Source organism: Coccinella septempunctata, chromosome X (assembly GCF_907165205.1).
Source record: "Coccinella septempunctata chromosome X, icCocSept1.1, whole genome shotgun sequence".
Lineage (NCBI taxonomy): Eukaryota > Metazoa > Arthropoda > Insecta > Coleoptera > Coccinellidae > Coccinella > Coccinella septempunctata.
In genome coordinates this window covers 5,687,197-5,707,551 of record NC_058198.1, presented here as the reverse complement: position 1 = coordinate 5,707,551, position 20,355 = coordinate 5,687,197, and the positions used below count along the sequence as shown (strand labels likewise).

Genomic DNA, 20,355 nt, shown 5'->3' with positions numbered 1-20,355 from the left:
TCGATCAGAATTGAAAATTGAAGTTCTAGATATAGGAGAGTTAAATATATTTTCTGAATATTTTGAGGTCGCTGATTCCGATTCTGAACTCGTTTTCCAGAAATGAGAATTATTTTTGATGCTATGGCTCTTTCAATTCGAGACCATCTAAAGGAACTAAATTCTGACTCTTGCGGAGGTTTAAGATTACGTTTCCAGAAAAAAGTTGCAGAATCGGAATCAGCATGACATCGTTGATCTATAAACCCAATTTGAAAAAGATACGACACAAAAAAAATTTTCTCGCAAATTTTTTCCTGATGTATAGCAAGGAAAAAATTTTCGATCAGAATTGAAAATTGAAGTTCTAGATATAGGAGAGTTAAATATGTTTTCTGAATATTTTGAGGTCGCTGATTCCGATTCTGAACTCGTTTTCCAGAAATGAGAATTATTTTTGATGCTATGGCTCTTTCAATTCGAGACCATCTAAAGGAACTAAATTCTGACTCTTGCGGAGGTTCAATATTACGTTTCGAGAAAAAAGTTGCAGAATCGGAATCAGCATGACATCGTTGATCTATGAACCCAATTTGAAAAAGATACGACACAAAAAAAATTTTCTTGCAAATTTTATCCTGATGTATAGTAAGGAAAAATTTTCGATCAGAATTGAAAATTGAAGTTCTAGATATATGAAAGTTAAATATGTTTTCTGAATATATTGAGGTCGCTGATTCCGATTCTGAACTCGTTTTCCAGAAATGAGAATTATTTTTGATGCTATGGCTCTTTCAATTCGAGACCATCTAAAGGAACTAAATTCTGACTCTTGCGGAGGTTTAAGATTACGTTTCCAGAAAAAAGTTGCAGAATCGGAATCAGCATGACATCGTTGATCTATAAACCCAATTTGAAAAAGATACGACACAAAAAAAATTTTCTCGCAAATTTTTTCCTGATGTATAGCAAGGAAAAAATTTTCGATCAGAATTGAAAATTGAAGTTCTAGATATAGGAGAGTTAAATATGTTTTCTGAATATTTTGAGGTCGCTGATTCCGATTCTGAACTCGTTTTCCAGAAATGAGAATTATTTTTGATGCTATGGCTCTTTCAATTCGAGACCATCTAAAGGAACTAAATTCTGACTCTTGCGGGGATTTAAGATTACGTTTCGAGAAAAAAGTTGTAGAATCGGAATCAGCATGACATCGTTGATCTATGAACCCAATTTGAAAAAGATACGACGCAAAAAAAATTTTCTTGCAAATTTTATCCTGATGTATAGTAAGGAAAAATTTTCGATCAGAATTGAAAATTGAAGTTCTAGATATAGGAGAGTTGAATATGTTTTCTGAATATTTTGAGGTCGCTGATTCCGATTCTGAACTCGTTTTCAAGAAATGAGAATTATTTTTGATGCTATGGCTCTTTCAATTCTAGACCATCTAAAAGGAACTAAATTCTGACTCTTGCGGAGGTTTAAGATTACATTTCGAGAAAAAAGTTGCAGAATCGGAATCAGCATGACATCGTTGATCTATGAACCCAATTTGAAACAGATACGACACAAGAAAAATTTTCTTGCAAATTTTTTCCAGATGTATAGTAAGGAAAAAATTTTCGATCAGAATTGAAAATTGAAGTTCTAGATATAGGAGAGTTAAATATATTTTCTGAATATTTTGAGGTCGCTGATTCCGATTCTGAACTCGTTTTCCAGAAATGAGAATTATTTTTGATGCTATGGCTCTTTCAATTCGAGACCATCTAAAAAAAACTAAATTCTGACTCTTGCGGAGGTTTTGTTTTCGTTTTGGAAAAGGGGTTGCAGAGTAAGAATCGGCACGAATATATTGATTTATGAACCCTATTTGTTGTAGATCGACTCCAAGAGCATGTATCTATATTTGTTACTTCACCTGTCCTTTTAATTCGATGTTTTTTGAAAAATCAATAAAGAATTTTCATGATTTCTGTTTTTTTTCCTTGAAAAATTTATGTTCCTCTTCTCCTAGTGTGTAATCTGGTTCATGAGAGCATTAAAACTGATGCACTGTGTTGATGAAGCAGATTGCACAGTCAAAATATTCCCTCACTGCACCGCCAGGGGGCGCTGCAGTCATCCGAAAAATTTTCCGATTTAGTTCCGCAGTGCACCGCCAGGGGGCGCTGCGGGCGCTCGGAAGATTTTTGAATTTAGTTCCAAAAACACCCGCCAGGGGGCGCTATTTTTAAAGTGGCCAAAATCACGACTTTCGCTGCACTACTCTTGCGATTTCAGGGGGCACTGTAATTGCAAAAATTTCGAGCCCGAGCACTGCAGTTCCCAGAGATACTTTTAGTACTGCACTACACCGCCAGGGGGCGCTGCGGTCGCTAGAAAAATTTTTGAATTTAGTTCCGAAAACACCCGCCAGGGGGCGCTATTTTTAAAGTGCCAAAATCACGACTTTCGCTGCACTACTCTTGCGATTTCAGGGGGCACTGTAATTGCAAAAATTTCGAGCCCGAGCACTGCAGTTCCCAGAGATACTTTTAGTACCGCACTACACCGCCAGGGGGCGCTGCAGTCGCTCGAAAAATTTTTGAATTTAGTTCCGAAAACACCCGCCAGGGGGCGCTGCGGTCGCTCGAAAAATTTTGAATTTAGTTCCGAAAACACCCGCCAGGGGGCTACAGGCGCTTTTGAAATTTTGTAGCCCCCTGGCGGGTGTTTTCGGAACTACATTTTTCGGGCGACTGCAGCGCCCCCTGGCGGTGTAGTGCAGTACTAAAAGTATCTCTGGGAACTGCAGTGCTCGGGCTCAAAATTTTTGCAATTACAGTGCCCCCTGAAATCGCAAGAGTAGTGCAGCGAAAGTCGTGATTTTGGCACTTTAAAAATAGCGCCCCCTGGCGGGTGTTTTCGGAACTAAATCCAAAAATTTTTCTAGCGACCTCAGCGCCCCCTGGCGGTGTAGTGCAGTACTAAAAGTATCTCTGGGAACTGCAGTGCTCGGGCTCGAAATTTTTGCAATTACAGTGCCCCCTGAAATCGCAAGAGTAGTGCAGCGAAAGTCGTGATTTTGGCACTTTAAAAATAGCGCCCCCTGGCGGGTGTTTTCGGAACTAAATTCAAAAATTTTTCTAGCGACCGCAGCGCCCCCTGGCGGTGCACTGCGGAACACAGTGCATCAGTTTTAATGCTCTCATGAACCAGATTACACACTAGGAGAAGAGGAACATCAATTTTTCAAGGAAAAAAAACAGAAATCATGAAAATTCTTTATTGATTTTTCAAAAAACATCGAATTAAAAGGACAGGTGAAGTAACAAATATAGATACATGCTCTTGGAGTCGATCTACTACAAATAGGGGGTTCATAAATCAATATATTCGTGCCGATTCTTACTCTGCAACTCCTTTTCCAAAACGAAAACAAAACCTCCGCAAGAGTGAGAATTTAGTTTTTTTTAGATGGTCTCGAATTGAAAGAGCCATAGCATCAAAAATAATTCTCATTTCTGGAAAACGAGTTCAGAATCGGAATCAGCGACCTCAAAATATTCAGAAAATATATTTAACTCTCCTATATCTAGAACTTCAATTTTCAATTCTGATCGAAAATTTTTTCCTTACTATACATCAGGATAAAATTTGCAAGAAAATTTTTTTTGTGTCGTATCTTTTTCAAATTGGGTTCATAGATCAACGATGTCATGCTGATTCCGATTCTGCAACTTTTTTCTCGAAACGTAATCTTAAACCTCCGCAAGAGTCAGAATTTAGTTCCTTTAGATTGTCTCGAATTGAAAGAGCCATAGCATCAAAAATAATTCTCATTTCTGGAAAACAAGTTCAGAATCGGAATCAGCGACCTCAAAATATTCAGAAAACATATTTAACTCTCCTATATCTAGAACTTCAATTTTCAATTCTGATCGAAAATTTTTTCCTTACTATACATCAGGATAAAATTTGCAAGAAAATTTTTTTTTGTGTCGTATCTTTTTCAAATTGGGTTCATAGATCAACGATGTCATGCTGATTCCGATTCTGCAACTTTTTTCTCGAAACGTAATCTTAAACCTCCACAAGAGTCAGAATTTAGTTCCTTTTAGATGGTCTAGAATTGAAAGAGCCATAGCATCAAAAATAATTCTCATTTCTGGAAAACAAGTTCAGAATCGGAATCAGCGACCTCAAAATATTCAGAAAACATATTTAACTCTCCTATATCTAGAACTTCAATTTTCAATTCTGATCGAAAATTTTTTCCTTACTATACATCAGGAAAAAATTTGCAAGAAAATTTTTCTTGTGTCGTATCTTTTTCAAATTGGGTTCATAGATCAACGAGGTCATGCTGATTCCGATTCTGCAACTTTTTTCTCGAAACATAATCTTAAACCTCCACAAGAGTCAGAATTTAGTTCCTTTAGTTTAGATGGTCTCGAATTGAAAGAGCCATAGCATCAAAAATAATTCTCATTTCTGGAAAACGAGTTCAGAATCGGAATCAGCGACCTCAAAATATTCAGAAAACATATTTAACTCTCCTATATCTAGAAATTCAATTTTCAATTATGATCGAAAATTTTTTCCTTACTATACATCAGGAAAAAATTTGCAAGAAAATTTTTCTTGTGTCGTATCTTTTTCAAATTGGTTTCATAGATCAACGATGTCATGCTGATTCCGATTCTGCAACTTTTTTCTCGAAACGTAATCTTAAACCTCCGCAAGACTCAGAATTTAGTCCCTTTTAGATGGTCTAGAATTGAAAGAGCCATAGCATCAAAAATAATTCTCATTTCTGGAAAACGAGTTCAGAATCGGAATCAGCGACCTCAAAATATTAAGAAAATATATTTAACTCTCCTATATCTAGAACTTCAATTTTCAATTCTGATCGAAAATTTTTTCCTTACTATACATCAGGAAAAAATTTGCAAGAAAATTTTTCTTGTGTCGTATCTGTTTCAAATTGGGTTCATAGATCAACGATGTCATGCTGATTCCGATTCTGCAACTTTTTTCTCGAAATGTAATCTTAAACCTCCGCAAGAGTCAGAATTTAGTTCCTTTTAGATGGTCTAGAATTGAAAGAGCCATAGCATCAAAAATAATTCTCATTTCTTGAAAACGAGTTCAGAATCGGAATCAGCGACCTCAAAATATTCAGAAAACATATTCAACTCTCCTATATCTAGAACTTCAATTTTCAATTCTGATCGAAAATTTTTCCTTACTATACATCAGGATAAAATTTGCAAGAAAATTTTTTTTGCGTCGTATCTTTTTCAAATTGGGTTCATAGATCAACGATGTCATGCTGATTCCGATTCTACAACTTTTTTCTCGAAACGTAATCTTAAATCCCCGCAAGAGTCAAAATTTAGTTCCTTTAGATGGTCTCGAATTGAAAGAGCCATAGCATCAAAAATAATTCTCATTTCTGGAAAACGAGTTCAGAATTGGAATCAGCGACCTCAAAATATTCAGAAAACATATTTAACTCTCCTATATCTAGAACTTCAATTTTCAATTCTGATCGAAAATTTTTTCCTTACTATACATCAGGAAAAAATTTGCAAGAAAATTTTTCTTGTGTCGTATCTTTTTCAAATTGTGTTCATAAATCAACGATGTCATGCTGATTCCGATTCTGCAACTTTTTTCTCGAAACGTAATCTTAAACCTGCGCAAGAGTCAGAATTTAGTTCCTTTAGATGGTCTCGAATTGAAAGAGCCATAGCATCAAAAATAATTCTCATTTCTGGAAAACGAGTTCAGAATTGGAATCAGCGACCTCAAAATATTCAGAAAACATATTTAACTCTCCTATATCTAGAACTTCAATTTTCAATTCTGATCGAAAATTTTTTCCTTACTATACATCAGGAAAAAATTTGCAAGAAAATTTTTCTTGTGTCGTATATTTTTCAAATTGGTTTCATAGATCAACGATGTCATGCTGATTCCGATTCTGCAACTTTTTTCTCGAAACGTAATCTTAAACCTGCGCAAGAGTCAGAATTTAGTTCCTTTAGATGGTCTCGAATTGAAAGAGCCATAGCATCAAAAATAATTCTCATTTCTGGAAAACGAGTTCAGAATTGGAATCAGCGACCTCAAAATATTCAGAAAACATATTTAACTCTCCTATATCTAGAACTTCAATTTTCAAATCTGATCGAAAATTTTTTCCTTACTATACATCAGGAAAAAATTTGCAAGAAAATTTTTCTTGTGTCGTATCTTTTTCAAATTGTGTTCATAAATCAACGATGTCATGCTGATTCCGATTCTGCAACTTTTTTCTCGAAACGTAATCTTAAACCTGCGCAAGAGTCAGAATTTAGTTCCTTTAGATGGTCTCGAATTGAAAGAGCCATAGCATCAAAAATAATTCTCATTTCTGGAAAACGAGTTCAGAATCGGAATCAGAAAATAATCAAGAAAAAATTATTTTTTCCCAGAACTCTTAGTGAACGAATCAAGTAGAGTAAGAAAAAGGAGCATATATAAATTATACAATAAGTGGAGTTCCTGAGGGGATGCTGTGTTATGTGTCCTCATTTCAAGAAGACTCTGAAATTCGCCAATCTTTCGGCAACACCTACTATATCTACTATCATGAAGTTTGTTATGAATGATCATGAACATTGCCGAAAGCTTGACGAATTTCAAAGAGTTTTATTACAAAGCCCACAATGAGGAAATCTAATCATGATTACAAGCCAGTCACAATACTCTTCTTCAAATAGACATAAATGTTTCTTAGTTGAGAAGAAAACAACCTTCTTATCAAATAGGAGACGATTTCCTAGTGCTGAACTGTCGTGAAGATCATTTTTTCGAAAATGTCCTTGTCCAACGAATAGCTTCAAATGATGGGGCACTCAAGCTGCAATATCAGGGTCCATTTCTAGTTCTGCATGTCATGTGTTCAATTATAAGTAGGGTAGGACAGCTGAAAAATGTACAAGGATATGAACAAAAAATTGAAGAAGATATAATTCGTACATCAATGCATGAGGTAACAAAGTGTAGCAGAGGGAATTTGCTTCTTCTGAAGATAAGTTTAAAGTCTCATACATCCGTGTTTGTAAGTTATTCCGATATTTTAAAAATTATGCTGTCGTTCTGGCAGAGACAAATACAACAAATGAGAGATCATGAAAATCGTTCCAGCCGTTTTCGACTTATAAATGTTAAACCGAATATGTCAAACTTGATGGCTCGATATTATTCATTCATTTCAAAGTTCCATTTTGTTGCAGAACATGAAATTCAACGTTGTTTTATTTTTATTGGGAGCATTACTGGCACCCTGCTTGTGCTTCAATGGGAATCTGGCAGAGCTCGAGTGTCCCGACGAATGCGAATGCCACTACTTCAGAATAAACTGGGTGACAGATTGTTCTGATAGCCATCTGTCAAGAATACCCTACGAGGATATCAGTTTGGACGTATATATACTCGATTTGAATGATAACAGTATCGCAGATATAGAACCTTTTCCCGCCAACATTAAAATGAGGCGACTTCAACTTTCTGGGAATAAACTGACAGCACTAGAAAGAAGAATGTTCGCTGGATTGTATTACCTCATAGACGCGGATTTCTCATACAATAATATCTCTAAAGTGGATCCCGATGCGTTTAGGTGAGTGCAGCACTTTACTTTATTCACAAATGAAAAAATGGTCGATTGGACATTGGTGAAAACCACTCATTCAATTTAATTATCTTCGAAGAAGAGGGAATGAATGTGTTTTAAAAACAAATTGTGGTTTAAGTTATCTGGTTTTTCTCAAAAAAATTATTATGAACTTCCTTTCTTAACATCTAAAATGAGAGGAATCAGAGTAAAAAATTTCATAACTGAATACTGAAATGCTTCTACCTTGAGAGTTAATTCTCTTCAAACATTTTTTTTTGTTAATCGTTATGATTCAGATGTACGAGGATAGAACCCATAATAATTCTTAGGAAAAATACGAGCACTTATCTAGTGAACCGATCATTTCCAATCTGTACTATGCTCTGAGAATATTATTTATTCTTTTCAGTGATTCAACAGGATTCATAACACTGGAAATGCATGGAAACCCCTTGGACCCGGTAGAAGGTCCATTCCTCTCACAATTATCCCTGCTGACTCTGGATATCAGCAACTGCGGTCTCAAATCCATTCATCGAGACTTCTTCGCCAATTTAACTTCTCTCAGCGACCTAGATATCTCTAATAACCCATTGGGCTCATTGCAAGATGGCATATTCGAACCGTTGGCCAGTTTGGAAAGTTTAAAGATGAACAACTGCAATCTGAGCTTTATATCTAATAAAGTGTTCGAACCTTTCGAAAATTTGAAACATTTGGAGCTCGACAACAACAATTTCCACAAAACGAATTGGATTCTTGTGTTGGACAAACTCATACGATTAGAACACTTGAATTTGAGAAATTCCGGTTTACGCCATCTTCACAAAGATATATTCAAAAATAATATATACATGAGAACCTTGGTTCTTGCCGAGAACGACCTAAACAATTTGGATGTCAGTTCAACACTTCAAGTTCTCCATCACCTAGATACGTTGGACTTGTCTAACTGCAATCTTTCTCTTCCCTTATCGGAGGATGCTTTTATAAATTCAACACGAATAAGAAGTTTGTACCTCTCTGGAAACTCCCTCTTCGCATCCGATTTACTTGTGGCTTTATCACCCCTCGCAGATTTACAAAAACTGTCTCTGAGCAACTGCGGCCTCAGTAGGCTTCCAGATATTTTCAATAATTTCAAAAGTTTGCACGAGCTCGATTTATCACACAACCCTTTGAACGACGTGTTCGTCAAACTGTTATCTCCTCTAGAGAATTTGGAATATTTGAATATGGGTTACAGCAATTTATCCCATATTGCTCCCAAGTCTTTTTCCAAGATGACATCGATGAGACGTCTAGTATTGGCAGGCAACGATCTAAACAACCTGGAAACTGGATTATTCGGGAACTTGACGAAACTGGAAAGCTTGGACTTGAGTTTCTGTGGACTAAAGAGAGCACTGAACGCTTCAATATTTTTCAACAATTTAACATACGAAGACATAACTGATCTTCAGCTGGCAGGGAATCCCTTAAAAGTACCACAAACAGGGCCCCTTTTGCCAAGACAACTTTCAAGACTTCGAAACCTCGATTTGAGTAATTGCAACCTTACATTCCTACCAGCGCAAGCGTTCCATTGGACAAGGAATATAACAACACTGATACTCGCTGGCAATATGTTCAACAGCTCTTCGGATTTCAGATTTTTGGAGCTTCTAGCAGATCTGCAATCTCTGGATTTGCGGAACAATAAGTTCACCAAGTTCGATTTGAGATATATCCTGCCCAACCAACACTTGAACAAGCTGAAATTGATAGGTAACCCTTGGAAGTGCGAATGTTACATCGCTGAATTGTGGGATTGGGCTGTGCTTCTACGGGAAGATCCACACATTTTGGAAGGTACTCTAGTAACTGCGGATAACATTAAGACCCCGAAAATAAGGGGTCAAAAACTGTTGACGTGTAGTTATGACAACGATAAAATTCCATCATCCCCCAACAATGTGGGAGCCGTAGCTCGTCGGAGATCCTTCAAAAACCCACAAAGAGTCTTTATAACCGCAAATAGAACTTGGGCCAAGTATGTACGAGAATCAGGCTGCGAGCAACGCGTCAACCATACAAGATTACCTAGATCAGCAGCGTATCAACGATCGAATTTGGGTCCGAACAATTGGGGTATGACAGCAATTAATACACTAGTAGTTTACGCCACCATCATGGCAATCCTTGGTGTGGCCATTATACTCACTAGAAAGCAACGAGATTCACCAAGAATGTTCAATAAAGACACCTGAATGTATTCATTGAAACAATAAATATTGAACGAAATATAGTTTGTGATAATTGTTGATTATACGAATTAGAATTGGATTCATTGTGCAATAAAATATTGTTCTTAGGATATGTATCATTCATTTCTTGAAGGATGTCGTGGATTGTATTCGTTGTTATACGTTTTTTTGATATATTTATGATTTGTACCGAAACTAGAATAAAAGTTATTTTATATGATTTCGTTTCTATTGAAGAACCCCCTCATAATTTTCCTTGACGTGTCATACGAAAAAACGTGCATAAAATTAATCGTGATTCAACATCACTGATTCAACGAATTATACCAAAACTTGAAGCCTATTAGAAATTCAGGATCTTCCAAATTTCTCCCAAGACAAAGAAAATTCCCAAATTAATATATTTGATCCAATCAATATAAAACATAGTTAAATTCATATGGAATTGCAGCAGTATTTGTAGTTTCAATAATGTTAAACCAAATTTAAAGGTCAATATGATAAAAATAGAAGAATAAATCATACTATAAATTCACTCCTGAAACCCTCAAAACAGTTTTGGATGATTGAAACATACAGACTGTTTCAAAAAAAGATGCTGATCTTCAAGCTTGTGACTCTTCAGTAGGTTACAATGAAAAAAGTTCTAATACTACTTGAGAAAAAAACATGAACATGAATGGCACTGGTGGACGTAATTTATCCTGATTAGGATAAAATATATTCATGCGTGGTTTGTATCCAGCAAATTCAAAAAAATATATATCCTGCTAAGTCTAAATGTTGAATTAACGGTAAATTTTACTTCAAAATTGTTCTAGTTTTCACTTGTATGACACAAGGCATAATAATGATAAAAACTATTTGCAGAAAATATTGCATTCGAAGGTAATCAATACAATTTTTTTAAAAAAAAAATGTTGCTTAACATTTGTTACTGAAGATTTCCGAATGAGAATTTTAAAAATGAATAATTTTGGCTATTCCTATATCAGGAACATTTTCTAGAAATATTTTTCATTGTTATCATTCGTTGTTTCATATTACATATTATGATGGAAGAGGAAACCCCAAATTTCATAAAATATCTAGGAATGTACCTATTAGAATTATACAAAAAAATGGTTTTATTGGTAGAACTGTAACACTTTTTAGCTTGAAATTAAGAGGCTTGTGGCGATTTGAACTTTCTTCAGAGAATCTTCCCCTTAAATATAAGCATCTTATTGTGAAACACCCTGTATATACAAATATGGGAAAACAACGGGTGCAACAATTTGCAAATGACCAAACTGTGGTTATAAATCATTCGAAAAATAATTGGGGCGTTCATAATGTATCAAACCCACGCATATATCAGCATCCTGATAACAACATGCTCCTTCAAAGGTCGTTTATGGATAGGGAGAATGACGTACATTAGTAAGAGGAGGCCTTGAGATAAGATCCTTGAGGGAATATTAATGTCAACAATACATTTCATTGAGAGACGCTTGAACTGAAGTTTATAGAGGGTGAACGTTCATTACAATGTTTAACAACTAGGCATCGTTTTCTGATAAAGGGTGGCTGAGGAAACAATCGACCAGGTTCATTCAATTTTTGAAACTGTCTGCCAATTTTCAAGTAATTGCCTTGATGTTGTTCCAAGGAGATGAGTGGAATTAGACAATGGTGGAGAACAATCAATTATACAAATTTTCGCAAGAGAGAATCAATGATATTCTGCACCCCCTCCGTTTCTAGAAAGTATGAAAATATTGGAAGTTTAAATGTTAAATGTTGCTTGATGATACATATATTTGTAAATTTTCAATTTATCAATAAGTTGAAACAAAAAATTTTCCAATGCGTTCAGACTTTGTAAAATGATTCCCAAAAAAGTTTGAGATAAAGGAAGACTACCAGGAATAGTTAATGTTTCAATCCTACCTACAGACCCAGCGATTTTGGTTTGGAGTGAATAATCTGAAGAAATCAACGTGTAACACGGACAACGGACTATGAAGCTCCACAAAAACGTTTCACCTGTTACATAAAATTCTCAAGATATTAAACTTATTCGGAGCAAATTTCGAAAAGGAATACTTTACTCGATATTTTATCCATAAAGAGTCAAAATAAATGAATGAAATGATTCTCAATGCCCAGCGTCTGTGAGTTAAAATCATAAAATTTCTCAGAATGAAAACTAAATTCCTTCAAACGGAATACATATTTTTGTTCACATGTTGATTTTAGCATCAAAAACGAAATTTTCATCAGATTTTTGATAGACGACAGACCTATAAACAATCAATCAATATAGGATTCCAATCCTCAGGTCAAAGGTGAATCCCTCTTGGGAAAATATGGACCTAACCAAATATTTAAATCGAAATCGGTTTAGTTCTCTTAAACTGGCTGATGGGCCAAGTTATTTGAAGGACCCTGTACAACAAATCCTTGATTATACATCTCATTCATGATATCTAAAGGAGTAAGTGGGGAGACACCTACGAATTAAGCTAGGCTTACAACGAGCTTATCGGCTGTTAGTAGCAGAAAGGTCTGCACACTCCTGATCTCGCCCTTGCTTACTATGGAGAGACTGTGCGTGACGTCGTGACATTCTAGACCGGACTAATTGGAAGTGCAGTTTGTTTGAGTGCCCATGCTAGGCTCTTTAATTAGACAAATCCTGAGACGAACCCTTCACTCCCGCATGGGCGTAACTGGGGGAAACAAGTGGAAGTTCCACTTGCGGGGAAAACACGATAAATTAAAGAAAATATTTCACACGAATCCCATTCATTCTAACTTCAGAGCATCCACATTTAGGGAATTATCTCTCAACAGTGTGGTTATTCAATAAGAAGCGAATTTTGGAATAAAATAAATATAATATCCAAATAGAAAATGAATCGTTCAATGCCAATTTTATACTAATGCTGAGTTAATTCTGAAGAGAGAAGAACTATTTCGAAATTTCTTCTTTCTGGCACAGCCTCTGGAGAATGAACTGCTCGACAAAAGATGAGGATAATGAATTAATTTTTCAAAAACTCTTCAATAAGCCGAATTCCAAAGAAATGCAGTGTTCACAGTAATATTTGAAAAAAAATTAATATTAAGAACAACCGAACTACAGAAAATTTCAAAAATTCACTCTTTACAAAGTATGATCGCCACGTGCATCAACAACTGCTTGTACCTTATATTCATCCCAAGGGTTGTATGGGCATCATCATCGAATAAAGCTTATCTGGGCATAATAAAAATTCCGTTTTTAATTTCCTTGAACCATTTGATGTAATTGAAAATGAAATACATTACGCTTCGCAAAAACTGGTCTTCTCAGAGAATTCCTTGTTTTCTAGACAGATAAATTTTTCGAGAATATCCTCTAGAAATTTCATGGACCTCAGTGCAACCGTTCAGTCTTAACAAATTTTCAACTCACCCCCATCTTTTTGGGAATTTTTCGGTGGTTAACTTTAGACCCGCCTATCGCCCAGATAAATATGTAATCGTAAATTCCAATGTGATATATATTCTCAACTTTTGTCGAGCAGTTTAATTTCCAAATGTACGCATGACGAAGAACGCTAAGAGGAAGACTTTCAAATGAGGTATCGTATTGCATAAAATAATTATTGTATTCGAAAACAATCGACGAAGACGACAAAACGCATAACAACCAAAGATGTTAACACTTTTATATGACTCATTTGCTTTCACGAAAAAATCAAGCCTGATAATCAATTTTTGTCATTTATCATCAACAGAAGTGAATAGAACAAACTACCCTCAAATGATATTCTGAGTTGCTTATTCAAATTTTAGTTTAGAGTTCACTATACCGAAATGATAGTTCACCAACGGTTCCATTCCTGCGGTTTCATCAACAATTACTCACCCCCAAATAGATAACGATAACAATTCGGCGATGTAAAGGGTAACTGCTCTGTTTTCACGCTATATTGAGATCATAATGGGTCCCTTTTAATTAAAATCCAATCAGACTCCCCTTTATTTTTGTGTGCAGTGTATTCTCCCCCCGCACTTCACTGACAACAATTTCCCGCCATCTTTATTCAATGAATGAAGTCACATACAATTCGCTTTCAACATGGTATTTACTTTTCATTACCGTAGCCTCTGCCTTGAATACAATTAAAATACAAACCCATTTCAAAAACTTATTACCGTTCGCGAACATGGAGCTCACCAGATGTTACCTGCTTGTTACGTGCTATCTCAGCTCGATGGAGATGCCACCTGGGTATAAGGATAATTAGAACACCGTGTGCTCTACCTGTCTATGCTTACTAGACGTGAAGCTACCCCCATGAACATTAACAGTCCATTTTGGTTTATCATTTCCAATAATGAACCTTCGGAATGGAGAATGAAAGAAAATACAACCACTGCTGAAATTTTAGGTAGTATTCATTTTAACAATCGAAAACAGTGTTATTCGGTAGCGTTGTACCCTTTTGTTCGATGTCGGAAGTTTATGAGGAACTACGAAAATAACCTCGAAAAACCGTGAAAAATTCCTATGATTTTCCTCAACGAAAATATCTTTCAAGTGAAATATTTCGCCAAATATCGAAAAAATGGAACGTTTTGAGCTCTCAAGATGTAGATTGAAGAAAGATTCATTATTTCTTATAATGATTCATGACAGCAACCAATATTTTCTGAAATATCTTCGAAAAACTGACAAACTCTTACGATTTTCTTGAACGAAAATTTCTTTCAAATAGAGACCGGAAGCAAATTTATCGAGAACGTCCAATAATTTTTGTAAATATCATCGGAAAACTGTGAAAATTTCAATGGTTTTCTTGTTGAGAATATCTTATAAATAAATTTCAGATTTGAACTTACCTACTGGTCACTCCAACTCCATATACTACAGGTAGCAACGTTGACAAATGATGTATGTTTTGATGGCCTCATCCACACTTCGAAGAAACTGGAGCCACTAAAAAATAAATAGTATTGTATATTGGTACAAACGTGAAAAAATTTATAGACCCGGATAAAAAAATTTCCATATCAATCGTGCCAGATATTTTTCGATACCGAGAGAGATATATCTCTTTAGATTGAGAAAGCATTTTTTGAGCACAAGAAAAAATATTCTTTGAACATTAGAAAAAAAATGGAGACGTTGAATTGACTCAAATAATTAAACCTACAAACATCATGTGTATAAAGGGAGGGAAAGCATTTCGAGGAAGTCTATTCAGTAAATGAAACCCTAAAATTCATAAAGATTTTCATTGAAATTACAACTCCCAATAAATCTTCATTTTTTATTTACAATCGTTTGAAATATTTACTTACCCACTGATTACTCTGTACGCTGGAAAATTCTGTGTACGAGTTATGTTCTGACAGCCTTTCAACCGAACTCATCCGAAGAAATTTCAGACACTGAAACAAGAAACAGATATTTTTCGAGACCGAGAGTGATATATCTCTTCAGATTGAGAAAACATTTTGGGAGCACAAGAAAAAATATTCTTTGAACACGAGAAAAAAAATCGAGATCACATATCATGTGTACGAAGGGAGAGAAAGCATTTTGAGGAAGGCTATTCACTAGATGAAACCCTAAAATTCATAAAGATTTCGATTAAATTCACAACTCCAAATAAAATCTCCCTTTCTTATTTATGATCGTTCGAAATATTAACTCACCCAACGAATACACTGTACTCTGGAAAAACCATAGTAGACAAGTCATGTTGTGATAGCCTTTCAACCGAACTCATCCATAGAAATTTCAGCCACTGAAACAAGAAATATTATTGTTAGTACAAAAATCAACTTTTGTTTCACAAGTATGAATGTGAAAAAAATTTTCGACCTAGATAAACAAAATTTCCTTATCAATCGTCCCAGATATTTGTCACACGAATTGTGTATAAATAGAAGGGAAACATTTTGAGGAAAGCAATCCAGTCGATGAAACCCTACGAATTCATAAAGATCTTCATTTGAATCACAAATCTCAATAAAACCGTATTTTTATTTTTTACACCATTTCATATATGAACTCACCGACTGATCACACTGTACAATAAAACAAGCAGTAGAGAAGTAATATCTCTCTTTCAAAACCTTCCGGAAAAATTCGAGCCACTAATAAAAACACACGTTAATGAGTTAACGCAAATATGACGACTGAACAATGACATAGAAGTTCTCTATGTCGTTGCCACTGAACATCTGTTCGATTGTTTGATATTGGCGAAAATGTGGGAATTATGATTCAACGTTTTGTCAACAACTTGGATACCAGTTTTTTCTAACATAGAAACGTGTTCGAAACTATAGGCGGGCACAATCTCAGTTATTATTCTCGAATACCTTCCATTTTCGTATGAAAATTCGAGGATTCATGAAAGGGTGATACCCTGGAATTATATTTTTTTTATAAATGCTCTAATGATCAGTCACTGATATTGAACCCAGGCACATCAATGCTTACTTTTTTTCATAGAAACTCGCAAAATAAACAGAATTAAGGAATGGATTATCCTGATTTGCATTTAGGGCTAGTTAAATATTAAAAATTGCGATTAGATGGTCATGTAAACCTATAAATGAAAACAAAAAACTGCAACTTGATGCTCTTATCCTCTCTCTTTCCATTTCTGCTGTTCTGGTCATGATTCGACCTGTTTATATGGAATACAGCCTGCATTAGAAAAATCACATATCTCCTCATTTGAATAAATTGGCTTGGCTAAACAATGTCGAATTATACTCGATTTATATGAACAAATTTTATCAATATAGCTTCAGCTTTTAGCAAAGGAGAGAAATAAACCAAAAGAGGAATAAGTTAGGCGAACTTGGTCAAAGTTAATATAATGTTAGCAAAAATTCCTTACTCCCGATAAGTTCACAATAGGAAAATCCAACATAATTTCAGGAAAATCGGTTTAAAATAAAAATCCCAATGAGACACAATTACTATGCAATACATCATCTCTGAGCTTTGGCATCGAACCAAGTGAATCTTATAAGCCTACAAATGCAAATATTTGAAAGTGTAGACCCTAAGGGTTCGGAACTATCAAAGACCCAGGATCCTAATTCCTTTCGAATAATTTAATTCAAAACATGCACCACTCTATCCTCTCTGATATCCAATTAAAACCCAGGGATGGTCGATAAAAATCTCGGTATACGTAAGTTTCTGTATCCAGGGAATGGAAACATAAAGTCCTCCTATTATACTTCAATTAAGCGAACAATAAAACCTACTGAAGCGATGATTCCTCACTTTTTTTCACAACCCCTGCGGGTTTATCTTCGGCTGATATCGCTCGGGTTTACCCTCAAAACATTTTCACAAGAGACTACGATGGATGAATGAGAAACTATCGGGAAAGTTCATTCACTACCCGAAATTTGAAATTGAATATTGTCATTAATTTCAGAAGTAATCCTCTGGATCACTTTCGAAGTGGATAATGTCTTTTCAAATTCCTATTAACTGTAATTTCTGCTGCACGTTGTATCCAGCTCCCATCAGCTACAATAATACGATCGTTGAATATTGAGTTATGCACTTAACATATATAATTAACATCATGGCAGCTAATACAATATTCGATAGATGTCCTGCTAACAGATCGATAGCTTATGACCACATCCATGTTTCGACCGGTCAAGATAAGCTGGTTTGATACGAACATTATCCCTGGAAACACTATATGAAGTTCCCAGAGTAATAGCCATCCAATCAATCGTTTCATATTTCGAAAGCAACAAACACAAGGGACAAACAGTGATCTGTCTAACTAAGTAGTATTAATTATTGAGAAGTCCGCGAAAGCTATTTCCCAATTTTCAAACAATACATCAATAGATTAATCCCTAGAGATGTAGAATCGTTTTTCGGTGACACCTGTTTTCTGCTCCTAATTCTATCCAATCATTTGAAAGGTTTCGAATCTGGAACTCAGAAAATAACCTCATATATTTCATTTCTGATTGAAAAAGCTGAAAATGTGATTTAGACTTATTTTCAAGAGTAAAACGCAGGGCACATGTATCACAATTTTTATTAACCGTAATTCTTTGTACATAAATACATATTCTAATACTCCTTCGTAGTTTCATACATTAGGGTAAGAAGATTTATTGCAGTTTGTATTCCCTTACAGAGATCATGGACAAGTTTGATCATCGTGAACGTCCCATTAAAAATACTAATTGCAACAGGGGCCATCTGTATGATCAACGACAATGTTCTCAAAATTTTGGAACTTTGGACTTTTTTTTTAAACCGTCATCAGCATAGGTGTCGTAAGCCTTCATCAGCATCGCCAAGATCGGTTCGACATACTCGAGCGATCTCTTATTCCTATCGCTCAAATTGATGCTTCTGTAACCGTCAAATTCTGAAAATGGATTCAAGCAGAAAATTCCAAAGGCGAAACAAAGTTTTTCAGCCAACAGCGGAAGGGATAAGAAGGCAGTGATACCGGCTGTAACAACGAACACTCCTGCTCCAAGGGCGGCTATGTTGGCCATGGAAAATGGAAGTTTTTCAATCAGTGATGTTTGTTTTTGATCCTTCACCTCCAGTTGTGTAGCAACTGATGCCGAATGCACCGTAGCGATTGTCATTGCTACAAGGAAAAATAGGGCAGTGCGTTTGGTATACATCCTGAAAATAAAGCGAAAAACATATTAAAAAAAGAAAATTCATACGGGAATTATAACAATTTTCAAAGATATTCTTCCAATACGAGAGGAACCTTGTTGAAAACTGAGGAATAAATCATTAAAAATCTGCTATAAAGAACATTTCTATGAGATTTACAACATTTTCGTAGAAACTGTGTTAGAAAACCTGTTCCCATTATTCTGATTTTCTGCATCAGATTAAAGTGTATGTTGAGAAAAAGTATCAGGAAGCATTGGCGTAGTTTTCTTATTCATAAAATTCAGTTTCTGCTAGGAGGGTTGCGAATTGTCATAGTGGATTTTTCGTGTAGATGAATTCGATGAAACATTCATAAAGGCAAAGTGGAGTATTCGAAGGCATAAAAGATCTCTCGACTTAATAGGTGCGCGGCACAGTTCATTCCTTGAGAGTCAATAGGACGAATAAAAATGGAAATAAATTTCGTGGTGCAAACTCTCAACCAGCACATTCAACAATTGTATGGTTGATTTTCTTCCTTCGAATAAAGAAAAACGTATCACAACGAATATTGTGCAACGCTTTCCAATTATGGTAATAGATAACGAGGTTTAAACTTTTCAACTTCCCTACTGCAAGTTCGAAGTTTTGGTGAATAACTGTAATGATTCATGTCATGTTTACTGCGAGAGTAGCATATTTTTCTTCAACTATAGGATTTGCTACAAACCTAATTCTTTCCGAACAGATGAAATTTGGACCAAAGTATTGATTTGTAACCATTATGATTGAACTTTAAAAAAATTTATTCGCAATCTGTAAATTTTTATATAAATCTCAAGCTTTAGGTGACATTTTTTTATTCCTCATTTTCAAACTTTCGAATTAAAATCACGGTATTTATATATCTATATATCAGTAATCACCAGGAGGACAGACTTACCTTGGTTATTAAATAAAACCAAATATAAATTATCGTGAACACATAATAAACAAATCGAAAATAAGATCCTACCTTCAATAAATTTCAGTTAAAGTTAAAGTGAATATTCTTCATTTACTGCACCGTAGGAAGGAGCTTCGAAATTTAATTCCTGGCCCTTTTCGGTGGTTATCAGATCAACATAAATTTGAGAAAAAAATTTACTTACTTGAGAGAGCGCTGTGTTTACTTCGAACTCACTTCTGGAACTGTCGCAGAATTGAAAAATGCCCCCGAATAAATACCCGAAATTGTTGAGCGAAATACCTTGACGGCGAGATAACAAATTAGGGGGGTGGGTGCAATAAAGAATCTTAAATGAAAGAGGCGCCACTAAATTCTCCGAATTTTTTACAGCTTTCAAAGGCAAGTGACACTATTTCCGGTGTTATCTTGCTTTCGCTGTAACTGCAAAAAGTTTGTTGGCATTGCTGAAAAGAATGGCACTTGTTTCAGGATGATAACAACAATGAGCATCCGTAGATAAATTAGGAGGAATTTTGAAAAGGGTCTCGACGTCTTCGTGAGTGAAACACAAGAATTCCATAAGATAGAAAGTTGGGATATATGCGATATTGGCGCCAAAATTTCTTTCTAGTCGAAATAATTTAACTTAAAGTCTCTTAGCATCAATATATTCGAATGAATATTAGGTATATTCTGATTAATTTTTCTGTACAATTATCAAGGGGTTAATCGAAATTATTTTCATTATAAAACGTTTCAATAATATTTTTTTCATCATTACAAGACAAATCTGAAAAGTGTACCTATCCGATAAATGCATGAAGTACGCCCCAACACAGAACGATCAAAGGATAAAAATTTGTTTCGT

At 35.2% G+C, this 20,355-nt stretch overlaps 2 protein-coding genes across 2 annotated transcripts in view; one reads left to right on the top strand and one right to left on the bottom strand.

Annotated features, from left to right (window-relative positions):
- Nucleotides 1-10,096, top strand: part of LOC123321695 (slit homolog 1 protein-like) — a 145,856-nt gene extending 135,760 nt beyond the window's left edge. The window contains exons 7-8 of the mRNA XM_044909419.1: nucleotides 7,251-7,636; nucleotides 8,043-10,096. Coding sequence (XP_044765354.1) covers nucleotides 7,251-7,636; nucleotides 8,043-9,882 — 2,226 coding nt within the window. The 3' untranslated portion in view covers nucleotides 9,883-10,096. The remainder of the gene's footprint in view (nucleotides 1-7,250; nucleotides 7,637-8,042) is intronic.
- Nucleotides 10,097-17,935: 7,839 nt separating this feature from the next.
- Nucleotides 17,936-19,986, bottom strand: LOC123321400. The gene is made up of 2 exons (XM_044908965.1): nucleotides 19,690-19,986; nucleotides 17,936-18,559 (listed from the first exon to the last, which is right to left on the bottom strand). The coding sequence occupies exon 2, from the start codon at nucleotides 18,556-18,558 to the stop codon at nucleotides 18,142-18,144; it is 417 nt and encodes a 138-aa protein (XP_044764900.1). The 5' UTR covers nucleotide 18,559; nucleotides 19,690-19,986; the 3' UTR covers nucleotides 17,936-18,141.
- Nucleotides 19,987-20,355: the final 369 nt, after the last annotated feature.

Bases quoted from the DNA above. Each gene is read 5' to 3' on its own strand.
- LOC123321400 (XM_044908965.1), bottom strand. From the start codon at position 18,558: ATGTATACCAAACGCACTGCCCTATTTTTCCTTGTAGCAATGACAATC.